At 35.8% G+C, this 12,327-nt stretch overlaps 2 protein-coding genes across 3 annotated transcripts; both read right to left on the reverse strand.

Annotated features, from left to right (window-relative positions):
- On the reverse strand, positions 1,614-8,165 carry LOC105162559 (nuclear pore complex protein NUP93A). Its single transcript, XM_011080614.2, has 15 exons — positions 7,935-8,165; positions 7,743-7,834; positions 7,117-7,183; positions 6,691-6,750; positions 6,488-6,577; positions 6,090-6,359; positions 5,781-5,876; positions 5,501-5,635; positions 5,145-5,198; positions 4,957-5,040; positions 4,240-4,326; positions 3,263-4,165; positions 2,462-2,643; positions 2,067-2,358; positions 1,614-1,984 (listed from the first exon to the last, which is right to left on the reverse strand). The coding sequence occupies exons 1-15, from the start codon at positions 8,034-8,036 to the stop codon at positions 1,907-1,909; spliced, it is 2,592 nt and encodes an 863-aa protein (XP_011078916.1). The 5' UTR covers positions 8,037-8,165; the 3' UTR covers positions 1,614-1,906.
- LOC105162560 (probable sugar phosphate/phosphate translocator At5g04160) lies at positions 9,657-12,227 on the reverse strand. 2 transcript variants are annotated; one of them, XM_011080616.2, is made up of 4 exons: positions 11,891-12,227; positions 10,828-10,931; positions 10,353-10,581; positions 9,657-10,138 (listed from the first exon to the last, which is right to left on the reverse strand). In XM_011080616.2, the coding sequence occupies exons 1-4, from the start codon at positions 12,173-12,175 to the stop codon at positions 9,992-9,994; spliced, it is 765 nt and encodes a 254-aa protein (XP_011078918.1). In that variant the 5' UTR covers positions 12,176-12,227; the 3' UTR covers positions 9,657-9,991. The 2 variants fall into 2 exon arrangements, with proteins under 2 accessions (XP_011078918.1, XP_011078917.1); XM_011080615.2 differs by having other exon boundaries at positions 11,717-12,175.

Consider the following 12,327-nt stretch of genomic DNA (forward strand, 5'->3'; position numbering starts at 1 on the left):
TCAGGATCAACAGACGGAGAAGCAGTGCCTTGGGACAGTGGGGGTTTCCAACGAAGAAGCTAACGTATGAAAATTACAGATAACAAATTCGATGGTTTCTCGACTCTGCCAATAAAAGCTTGAGAAAACCACAAATGGTGAGAAAATAAAGAAAGAAGAAAGAGCTAAGCAGCAGTGGAATACCCACACACTATCTCATGATTATGAAAATAAATGAAATTTTTTTTTTCTAGAAATACAAATTTACACACATCAAACACATACTATATATTTAATAATTAAAGCAAATTGAATCCGTATGCATAATTAAGTATTTATTATCTTTATTTCACTAAATAAAAGAAAAATAATTACTGGTCGATACTGAAACAATATAACAATATTAAGTATACATGAATAAGAAATTACTAAAACAACTAATTAATAAAAAAATATAATTATTTATGAAAGAAATAAAAATAACTAAGATCATTCTGATAAACTTGTATTTTGTCTTACAAAGATGGTTAGGTTAAGGTCTTGAATCTTAATAAATAGTATATAATTATAGGAGAAAATGCGAACAACCCCCTTGTGATATTGCAAATGAGCAAATTACCCCCTTATGAAAAAATAAATAGCAATTTATCTCCTATATTTTTTAAAATAGAACAATTTACATATACATGGAAGTAAATTGCTTCATTTTAAAAATCATAGGGGGATAAATTGCTATATTTTTTTCATAGGGGAGTAATATGCTCATTTTCAATATCACAGAGGGATATATTGCTATTCACCCTATAATTATATACATATACGTATAACATCACATAATAGCATGGTAGCAAGGCCTCCAAGAATGAAAAAACGACACCCAACTCATAATGTTTAAGTCGTTAAGCCTACAATTTGACATTTATAGATTTCATGTCAACTAAACTCACATACAACTTTTCCACCCAAAACTATGCATATATCAAAAGGGACAATTACACTTCTCTCTTAAAGTTTGATGTAATTATATTTAAATTTTTTATAATTTAAAAAATTACGCTTAGCGCCTTAAAGTTTGCTTCTATCTAACAAATAAGCCCCTCATTAGTCAAAATTTATTGAATTTATTGATATTAAACACACAAAAAAAAAATTCAATGAAAATTAATATTTACCCTCAATTGACTAATTATTGCTGATCAAACTATTTTTTTCGAACTAAACTCCCCTTATAACAGTGAAGATTTACCTTCTCACATGCATTAACACATAAAGACGTATAAAAATAATTTGATCATAATTAAATTTATTTAGACTGTAATAAATCAATCAAAGATTACTATAAATGTTTTCTCTAATCTTTTTGTTAATATCAACAAATTCAGTAAATTTTAACTAATAGAGAAACTTATTTATTAAATGAAAGCAAATCTCAAGAGTGCTAAAAGTAATTTTTGAAACCACAGAATGTCTACATGTAATTATATCAAATTTTAGAAAAAGAGGGTATAATTATCTCATATAAAAATTGTCAATATATATATATATATATATATATTTAATTCAGACAGTGTAAGGTTCATGCTAGCAAATATTAAAAACAAACAGAATGGATTAGATTGAGGTATTTTGCAGGATGGAAATTCAAGCCCCAGTGCTGCGACTTCCGTTTCATTCGATAGTTAAACAAGAACGTCCCCATGGAAAAATTATTCTACTAAGACCTTACACCAGGAACCGCTTCAGGAATATAGGTAGATAGCAAATCTTCACTACTTTCGTGATCTCATAAGGCACTAAAACGCGTTGTGATTCCTCGACATCGTACAGCCCGTTTAAACATTGGATACTAACTCCGGTAAAGTAGTAAATGCATAATAAAAACGCAGGGATATTAGGTACAATCAAGCTTCTACTACTACTACAACATTCACAAGCTTCGGGCAACCTTCTCGTACAGATCACGAGGCCAGTTCCTATTCAAGTTGTTAGCAAGAAAGTTGGCGATCTGCAAAAGTAGTGGCACTCCCTTATAAGAGGATCCTGATTCTGAAAATAACAGCCGGCACAAAGAATAAAGCAGAACTCACCTTTGCTCTCAAGGCACGAAGTGATCCATCTGTGTCAACAACATTATCCAAACAATGAAGGGCATCTTTGAGGAGGGTTGGCACACACGCTTCAACGTGTGGTGACAAATTCTTGAATGCGTCGGTCGCCATATCTGCCGACCTTGGATCCAGAGGGAGAAATGGAAGTCTTGTGATCTCCCTCAATGCATCTAATTGGTTTCCAGACCTTGCGAGTTTATGGATGGCTAGTATCGCCTCTAGCTGTCTTAGCACAGTTTGTTGCTCCATTACATTGGCTCTCTCTTGAGGACTGCAGAATAGGATGTAAGAGAGAACAATTTTGGTATAGAAAGTGATTTGGAAGTATCAAAGATAGTTAATATGAAAAGTAAACAGGGGCAAGACATAAAAACCTGATCTCAGGGTAATATTTGAATGTTTCCAAGATCTCATTTCCAGAGTGTATAAGCCCAGTGATCGTGCTTTCGCCATCCAGTCTACCACGTGATAGGGCGCAAATTGCTTCAGACAGACACTTGTTTATTGTATCAAGTGCAGCCGAAAATGCCCCAATTCTTTTCTGAATTTCTATGGACTGAATTCAACAGTAACATTGATCAAATAAATACAAGGGGTTGGTACGGACAAAATCATAAAATTCTTCACATCAAACAAATACTGCAAAAAGGAAAAGAACTGGAGATTCCAATGGTAACATGAACAACACCAGAATCAACCGAGTAATGCAGCACAAAGAAATGTTTATAAACAGGTGTTATCTTCCTTTAAATATCTAAATGCTCCAACGGAGAGAAGCAAATTACCAAGTACAATTAAGAAAGGCATACACGTCTAAATGGATCCACCGGAAAGAAAGTGAGTTCAGGAACAGAGAAATGAATGTTACTAGAATAACAACTCTCCATGATGCAGAATATTTAAATTGATAAATGTAAATTGTGCGACCCCATTTGAGAGAAAATGAGTTCAAGGATAGAGATATTGAATAGCAGATCCTGCAAAGTCTTCAAGAACATATATTTATTCTAACAATTTTGACACAAACCAAGAGGAGATCATCAGCATGCAATTTCATATAACTCAGAGAAAATAATGATTTGTCCTTGGATCAGACGAAATCATCATGCAGCTATCAACTCAGACTTGGATAATCAATTTACGTCAAAAATCTAAAAAGCGTAACCAGAGATTACTTTATCATATAAACCAGCATCCTGACACTGACGAGCAGCTTCAACCAGAAACTGCTGTCTTGTCTTCCCATCAGTCAAAAATCTTCCCAACTGACCTTCTTCTCCAGCACCTCTTGAGCCAAGCAAAAGATATATACCACCATCACGCAACAAAATCTCCGTCAGAAGTTGCTTTAACATCAAGGTCCTCTGCCTTTGCTGATCCACATTACCTCTGCCAATCCATGACAATTGCCCTCCGCCCACAGCGGAAGCTGCTTGAACATAATACTCTAATGCCATTAACAAGTCACCATGGCGCAAATAGGCTGACCCATACTGCCTAATTATGCTAGATGCCTCAGCAAAAGCATCCATCACCCCCATTTTTTGTCCTGAACCAGAACCTTCAGAAAGAACACCATAGTCTGCCAGGACTATTGATATATGCACAGAATCCACACTGTATCCATCATCTCCTATATCTTTGGACAAATGAATAACAGCTGGAAGCAGCTGGATGCTTAAAAGTAGAACATATGGATACACCAAAGGGTCCTTTCCGTTCTTTGTATAATATGATGGCTCAAACTTATTTAAATAAGCCTGCAAATCCTCTAAACTGTATGGTGACAGTCCATCACTAAGGGCGGAAGTAGAGGAACCAACAGAGCTGTCTCGTACAGCAGACAACATGAACCATAAGAAATCCTCGATTGTATTAAATATGGTAGGTAATTCTCTAAGTAATCGGTCTATCAGCCTCCTGGAACCAGATATAATGGCGTGCAGGAGTAATTTTTTCTTGTCATATGAAGGCCGCCCTACTCGATCAACCATCCGCAATATTTTCTCGCATTCTTCTGAAGCGGCAGCTGCAGTCTCCGGTGATACCATACCTCCAGTAGTAATCCACTCAGCGAGCTAGCAAGATAGGAAGCTAATTCACTTAAGACAAGTAGAGGAAAATAATTAGGAATCCACGTTATAGCACGTACCAGAGGAGTGAATTGCTGGGAGACACGGGATGTACGGGCAACTTCTCTAGCATCATCATAGTATCCAGTTCTCAGGCAAAAGTATATCTGTTGTTAAACAGGGCAAAGAAAATAGTTTTGCGGCATTCATTAGCCAACAATAACAAAGTTCCAATTCACCTAACATTTAATCAAGAATTACCAAAACAACAGAATTCTTGAGAGGAGACGCTTGATGGTCATGCTATTCGTTTGAAATAAAGTAGCAACAACAAAATCCAAATGCCATGCTAGTTTTCCTCTTACTTATCTCTCATTTTCCTTCAAATAATACTTTTCATATAAGTATATCAAAAACACGATAGAGTATGAACACATATTTTGCAGAAGATTCTGAAGTCAAGCATTTCAAATTAGTGCTACTAAAGGACAACAACACTTGAATATGATTGAAGTTCTCAGAAAGAGGAACAAATAGAAAAGCGTTCAAAATATGCACCAACAGTATGTTAATCAGGGCAACCAGAACATACTGCGGAGATAGACTACTCAAAGGACTTCTTCAATGACCGTCTACCGGGTAAGGGACTTAAAAAGAGTATTCACAGACCTGCTGCCAAGTGGTATGGTATCTATAGAGTATGTTAATCAGGGCAACCAGAATATATTGCAGAGGTAGACCACTCAAAGGACTTCTTCAATGACCATTGAATGAACTTAAAAAGAGTAGTCACAGACCTGCTGCCAAGTGGTATCTATAGGAGGCTGACGACGGACATCACCGGCATCAAAATCAAGAACTCCATAGTCCCTTAAGCAGATCTGTAAGACAAACAGCGTAACAAGTTATAAATAACCCAGGTACACGATTTCTGCAAAGCTTGTACACTTGCATATTTTCAGCTATAGGGCAGTATCAGACAAACCCGAAGGAAGGCACGGATTCTTTGCAAATTTCCAACAGCCCCACCAAGAGCAGCCTACAAATCAAGTATACAGATAAACATGAACTGTAATAAACTTCAAATTATAAAATGATCTAGATTCATGTAGAAGTGAAAAATTAAGAAGCAGACAATAAAACCATGAAAAATACATTCAAGCAACTTGGGAGGTAGTGATTAAACATTCAAGCAATTAATGCAATTCTTGCATTCACTCATTGAAAAATCCAAATAAGCGATACAATTATGCATCACAAATCCCAAAAAGGTAGCCAAAAAAGGTGGTGATTTATAATTCCACAACAAAAGAACAAAAAGAGCACACTAAAGGGAATTACCTGTGCAGGATGACTCTGAATCATATCCATAACATACTTTTCGTGTCCCCATTCCAGATGGCGACGTGCTCCCATGACCAAGGACATTCTTTTGGAAATATTCCGCCGAACGGTTGGGTCCTCACCCATTAATGCCTGCAAATTTAAAGTATCACAACAAACAGTGTCACAAGTTCTTTCTCATGAACATGATCCTTAACATGTGACAAAGACATAGCAAACAACAATCAATAAGAATATATACAAAAGAAATAATCATATCATTGGAGTGCAAACATACCATAATTAGGTGCCATATTTTCAGCATGCTAACAGATTTTGCACCAGATGAGTCAAGTTTCAGACTGTCATACGCATTTCTGAAAGCTGCAGCAGGCTGAGAAAAAGGTATAATTAGTTTTGCATTATTTAACGTTACACCAAGTCAAAGTCACTATAATAAGCAGGGAAGCAATTAAGAATAGATAACATGTAAGAAACAGATTCAGTAATGTAAAAGTAAAATAAACCAAGCCAACTTATTACGTTGAATGCTTATGTTGACTTGATAGCATTTACTTTGTGGTAAAATTATGGCTTAATCTCTTACTTTGAAGGGTAAGCCATGCTCTCTTGCACTGTTAAGATTCTTCACAACTTCAGCATATGCAGCAGCCTTTCTTTCAATCACAGGTTTATTAGCTAGAGCTGAAGACTCCAGACTAGATGGACCAGATGGAACTGGAGGACTGGAAGTAATAGGCACTATTTGACCCTGGCGACTCACCCCACTGCTAGAATCTTGAATATTAATTCTAGGTAATGTTGAAATTCGGCTCAGGGTCTGCAGAAAATCCCTTTTCTCCTTTTGCCAGTCCTCCTGCAAAGAAAAGTTCACATGGAAAACAGAGTCTAAATAAAAAGGAGAATAACTTAAGTTTACATCTCCAACATGAGATAATTTACTTTCAATACAAAGTCAATATTAATTGTAGTTCAAATAGTCACCTCCAGAACAGACATCATATAATCATTGAAACTTCTAAGATTGTCCTTCTGAGCTTCCTGAACAGCTGAGAGCGTTGCCATTTCATGGACCTGAGTTGCAGCAATCACATACCCATTATAAGGACATCAGTTGAACAGCTCCACTGTTTGCTCATGGAAGGACTAAGGACTAAAATCTTTAAATATCTGAAGGGTGAAATTACCTGTTGAAGATACTCCTCGACTGTTGTAGCCTCAGCAGGGAAGACATCTTCAAATGTTGTCTTAAGCAGGCAAATGGAAACACATGCAAAAAAATAATCATGAGGCACAAGTATCAGAATTAAACCAAAAAAGAAAAATTGAAAAATTGAGGATACACCTCATGTCATGATTTTCAGCAAAGTTCCAGAAGACAGTACTCAGCACCAATACCAAGCAAAGAAAAAATAACATCAATATAATATTCAAGCACACTTGAAAAGCTAGACACTTTCAAAATTTATACTCTCCAATAATGGAAATATTTCTGACATCTTCAAAGGAGTATTACTCGGGAAATCTTTACAGTCCAAAAGATCAGCTCCTATAATGAACATTCACTTATCCATAACAAGTAGGGAAGCATTCAACAGTGAAGAAATACTTACCTTTAATTCAAAGGACTTGAGATCACGAGCAAGCTGCTCTGCGTTTAATCCTTCTCGAGCTAATAGCCTGTAGAGTGAAAGCAACTTATTTATGAGAAAACAAAAGATGCAAATGCAAAGCACAACACTGTCAAATAATATATTCACATTCATTGATGCTGCGACACCATGTATGTCACTGATTTATTGTCCCTTGCTTACACCACTAATCCTCTGCACATTCAAGCTATGTCTATATCTCCAGACTTCAAAATGCTAAAGAGGACCTTTTTCTTATTTGATTTTAAAAGAACAGGAAAGACATGCTTGCAAAGATAAATTATGCAAGAGATTTATATAGTTATGCAAGTAGTTCAATTCTGTTTTCCCCTAATACTCAACAACATTCAAAAAACTTCTCAAATTTGTATTTATTGAACGGAAATGCGAGGAAATATGATTCCATTGAATATTTAGATTTTCAACTTCTTCTGCTAAATCTTGAGTCCTCTCCAGCATTAAGCAGAAACAAGAAATTTCGACTAAAAAAATGTTAACATAGCATAAATAACTGCTGGAGAAACAAAATTAAGAAATGGAGATATGCATACACTCGTAATGAGGTTTAGGTTAAGAAAAATAATTACCTAGTGGCCGCAATAGATTGAGAAGGAGCTTCAGCTCGTAGGGTTTTCGCCTTCAACTTCTTGGACAGCGCCTCCAACTGATCCAAATTCCTCTGTTCCCACCAATAACAACGCAGAGCCAAGTCAATTAAACCAACCTTAAGACCGAAAACCACATTAACGACTATCACGGGTACAATTCAATACTGAGACCTGAAGCGGCGGAAACTGAGCTGAAGGAGCAGCTTGCTCAATAAGCTTTGAAGAGGAATGCAGAAGATCAGTCCATCCGCTCATATCAGCATCGTTCGCCATTGTAGATGAAAGAAAACACGCACTACACACACTCTAAACCAGCACTGTCCAGCGAAAGGCAATATTATGCATACGTAACTACAAGAATACAGAGAGAGCGTTTTTGGAGCTAAAAAGCCCTAATTTGAAAAGTTTTGACGCCGTTAGATCCTGTGTGGAGCTGCCCATATTAAGCCCAGTACGCTGTGTTCCTATTTTGTTTCAAAAAAATTGCACGTTTGGTCCTCAAGTTTTTAGTTATTTAGTTAAAAACCTGTAAAAAAATGTATGTATCTCAATAAATTATACTATTATTTATTTTTCAATTTTATATTAAAAAATTAAAGTATTTACAAATCTCTCATAATATTAGATTATTTATCACTTGATTATCTATACGGTAAAGGACAAGGGGTTCCCCGATGTTTGCATTAATTATAAATATTTTTTTATTATTTGAAAAATTACAAATACCTTTTGAAATTACAAATATTCTAATAAATATCCTCTTATAATGAGCTGTCACAAGTAGATATTTATTAGGATATATATAATGTATTTATAATTATTCAAATAATAAAGGATATTTATAATTAGACAAACTCAAAAAAGCCTAGGAATGTGCATTTCGATTCGGCGCTTTTAAGAATCGAAAAGGGTTTAGTTCCGGTTCGGTTAAAATAAAAAAGGTTCGATTTTTTTTGTTAAAAAACCGAAAAACCATTTCGTTGTCTACTGTAATTTTTTCTCCTCATTTTTGACAAGAAGCTACAACCTACAAACAATTCTACTTGATTTTGGAAGGTCAAGCACACAATCAATAAATCAAACAAAAACAAAAAATTTCTATTAGGCACTTCATCAAACAGCTTCAAAACAAAATTTGTAAGTCAAATTTTTTAAATTTCTTTTTCTTTGTAAGAGAGCAAAGTAGTTGATGGAGAAGACTGGTGGAGAGAGCTGTTGCCGCCGACTGGAGAGTGGAGAGTGGTGGAGACTGCACTGGAGAAGGAGGTATGTCATGTTGTTGTTTTCTTTTCTCTTCTCACTTTTGTTTTCTGTGTTCTGTTTCTCTTTCTCACATTTCTTTTTTTCTTTCTCTATCTTTATTTTATAATTTATATTATAATATTTTTTAATATAACATAAAATAATAATTTTTTTATTCGATTCGGTGACCAATAAAATTGAACCGAAAAAATCAAATTTAAAAAAAATAAAAAATCGAACCAAAAAATTCGATTCGATCTATTTAACCAATTTTTGAACACCCCTAAAAAAGCCTGTTGTAATTTACTCTTATCTATAAGATATCATCAAGCCGAAAAAACAAAAGAAAAAGTTTATTTTCAAAATTTTTCCATCCTTTCCGCCGTATAAAATGTATTCATACATATACAAAAAATATGTATAATTTATTTATACTTACATATAATACATAAATTTAATATCTTTATAAATTAATTAAGATATAAATAGTTTATTAAAGGTTTTGATGTTTATATAAGTAATACATATTCTAAATTTTTTAATATTTCAGCGTCTAATACATGGGCATATAAATTTACAAAAAAAATATTAATCTTTCAATAATATTATTATCTCATATTTATAAAGTTAGGATAATATTATATTTTTAAATATAATCTTTTAATCACGTCTATGAGTCCAAGGGGTCCAACCCAACAAATCACGGATCTGGGGTGGATTCGAGTTCAAAAATTTCTCGACGGGGTGGACCCACTGCGTTGCCATCCCATGCAATGTAAGAATTGCACAAGATATAACTGCAATGGGAGGCACAAACTCCACACTCTTCATATTCCTTTCAACACTTGCTTACAAGACTATCTTTAGAACAACACACATCCCATCCCCAATGAGCTCGATAGATAACCCTCTACAGTTGAAATAATACCAACACATCTTCCCATCTCCCGAATCCATGCTACTAAAAAATATAGCACAAGAAAAGGCTATTTGTATCTCCTCTTGGATTCTCCATAAGCTACAACTCCCATGACAGTCATGGTGTAACCAGCAATGCCGATGAACGTCACAGGGTTGCGGAAAAGGAGTATGGAAATAACCACGGCCACGGCGCCTTTTGCATTGCCTAAAACCTGACCAAAGTTCAGAAAATCACCAAATGCTTCGGTCAGTTAGTCGACTGGTATGAAAAAGATCGGTATACGGTTCTAGAATTTCAGGCAAAAATTCTTGCCGGATGAAGAAAAGTGATCATTTGAGACAGTTTTTGTGGAAGTGCTTTCACTTAGTTTTAATGTAAAACGCGCGCACATAAGCACACACAGGAGAGAGGAGTCAGGAGAGGACCTGGAGAGTCAGGGCACTTGTATGCTTAGTCACTAAGAAATTGCACAAGTTTGCTCCATAAGCCATTGCCGAATTAATGAAAAGAAGAGGCCACATGAATTTATGCTCCATCCCAAGTGAAACAACGACGTTAAGTACGTTCGGCTCCATTACAAGGACTATAGGGAGCAAAACTACAACTGCGATTGGTGACATGTAAAGCATCAAATTCATGGAGTTCAACCGTTCCCTGCAACAACGGAATAAGTGATATAAGTTGATAGTGAATACACATATTAGGTTCAGGATAACTCGAGTCTCTCATTTCTAGTGCTGAAGCAAGACATAAAATTTAGTAGTTCTAAAGTCACTATTAGGAGTAAACACAGAACGTATTCTCAAACTCAACTCATTTACACTCCTCAGGATGGGTGAAAGCATGTCTTATTAGGGTAATAAACCTATTAGCATACACATAGAATCGACAAATATTTACCCTTCATTAGAAAGGAGAACCCCTTGAAGCACGGACTTAAACGCTCTAGCTGCTGTTGCACTTACACACATGATAAATCCGTATAAATGGAAGCTTGGCTCGCCCTGCAACCAGTTAGAAACTTTTGTAATTCTAGAAACCAGAAATCACAATCAATGAATCTGTCAACACGGAGCAACATCTGGTGGAGATGCCATCTAAATATCATTTCTAAATCAGAATTCGTGTTCAACCAAAACAAAGCCAAATTTCATGGGCACTTGACTGGAAATTCCAGGTGATGGACTCTTGGGAAACCTGAGTTCATATCCAATTCCATGATGAATGGAAAATTTTCAAATTAAGTCGATAAATCATTAACCATTGCCGGCATTCTAGGAGCATGATGCCCAAGTTCTGATTAATATTCAACTTTTCTCAGAATGTGATCTCACCATGTAAAAGAACATGGCCCAAAGGATTATCATAAACTGCACCAAACTAATCAGTATACTATAAAAATCATAAAATGGAGCACAATTAACAAGATTTCAGATCTTATCCTCCTTTATCACCAGAAATGGCAGCCCACACCTCAGTAACAACTAACAAAGTGAACAACAAAACAAATCGACCAAGAAAAATTAAATCTTGTACCATTTCACCAGTATTATTATGGCTCAAAAACAGAAAATAGGTAAAAATAGCCGTTAAAGATTACACCTTTCTTTCACAAGATACACACAAATATATATATATATATATATATATGCAGAGAATTTTCCCAGAGTAGATATACAAATACCCATTTAAAATTTTTTCATCTAAAAACAATAGAACCAAACCAAAGAAAACTAAGAGGAAAAACAGAGAGACTAAAATTCAAGATTTAAAGAGGAGAAAGTCATACCCCACTTGCAATGACAACCCCAGCAACCACAGGCACAAGACAAGCATAAGTAACCCAACCCTCCCTCTTAAGGGTCATCATATAAGCAAAAAGTGCAGTAAAAAACGGTGTGGTTGCACCCACAGCCTGATTAAATGACACGGGCAAGTACTTGAGGGAAATATTACCACCCACCACAGAGCCACAGAAGACAATGCTTAGTGTGGCAATTCTCAAGAACTGGGACCTGGATTTGATCCTCTGTATTTGGACTACTTTGAGAAACATAATGGAGATGTAGCTGAGGAGAGCACAAGCTGACATGTGGCACATTGTGAGGAAGATTGGGAAAGCAAAGCCATAGTTTGAGAGAAGGAACTTGTTGAGGAGGAGTACACCAATGTTGGTGGAGTACCAGAGGATTATGAGGCAGGTTATGAAGATTGCCTGCTCTCTTGATGCAAGTGAGTGGGTTGTCATTGGTTTTTCTTTTGTGGGAGTCTTGAATTTGATCTTCTTGTTGTTGAAAAGGGTGTTCGTTGGCATGTTGGGATGTGTGCAGGTGGAAGTGAGAGAGAATGCCTGCCTGCATTTTGAGTGTGTGTGTGAGAGAGAGAGAATGCCCGCCTGCA

Source organism: Sesamum indicum, linkage group LG5, assembly GCF_000512975.1.
Source record: "Sesamum indicum cultivar Zhongzhi No. 13 linkage group LG5, S_indicum_v1.0, whole genome shotgun sequence".
Classification (NCBI taxonomy): Eukaryota; Viridiplantae; Streptophyta; class Magnoliopsida; order Lamiales; family Pedaliaceae; genus Sesamum; species Sesamum indicum.

Coding starts and splice junctions, on each gene's coding strand:
- LOC105162559 (XM_011080614.2), bottom strand. CDS start 8,036: ATGGCGAACGATGCTGATATGAGCGGATGGACTGATCTTCTGCATTCC. Junction 5,636..5,780: donor AAATATGGCACCTAATTATG/GTATGTTTGCAC, acceptor TTAAATTTGCAG/GCATTAATGGGTGAGGACCC. Junction 5,041..5,144: donor GAATCCGTGCCTTCCTTCGG/GTTTGTCTGATA, acceptor TTTGTCTTACAG/ATCTGCTTAAGGGACTATGG.
- LOC105162560 (XM_011080615.2), bottom strand. CDS start 12,175: ATGACAACCCACTCACTTGCATCAAGAGAGCAGGCAATCTTCATAACC. Junction 10,932..11,716: donor GGGTTGTCATTGCAAGTGGG/GTATGACTTTCT, acceptor AACTGGTTGCAG/GGCGAGCCAAGCTTCCATTT. Junction 10,582..10,827: donor GTTCTCCTTTCTAATGAAGG/GTAAATATTTGT, acceptor CCGTTGTTGCAG/GGAACGGTTGAACTCCATGA.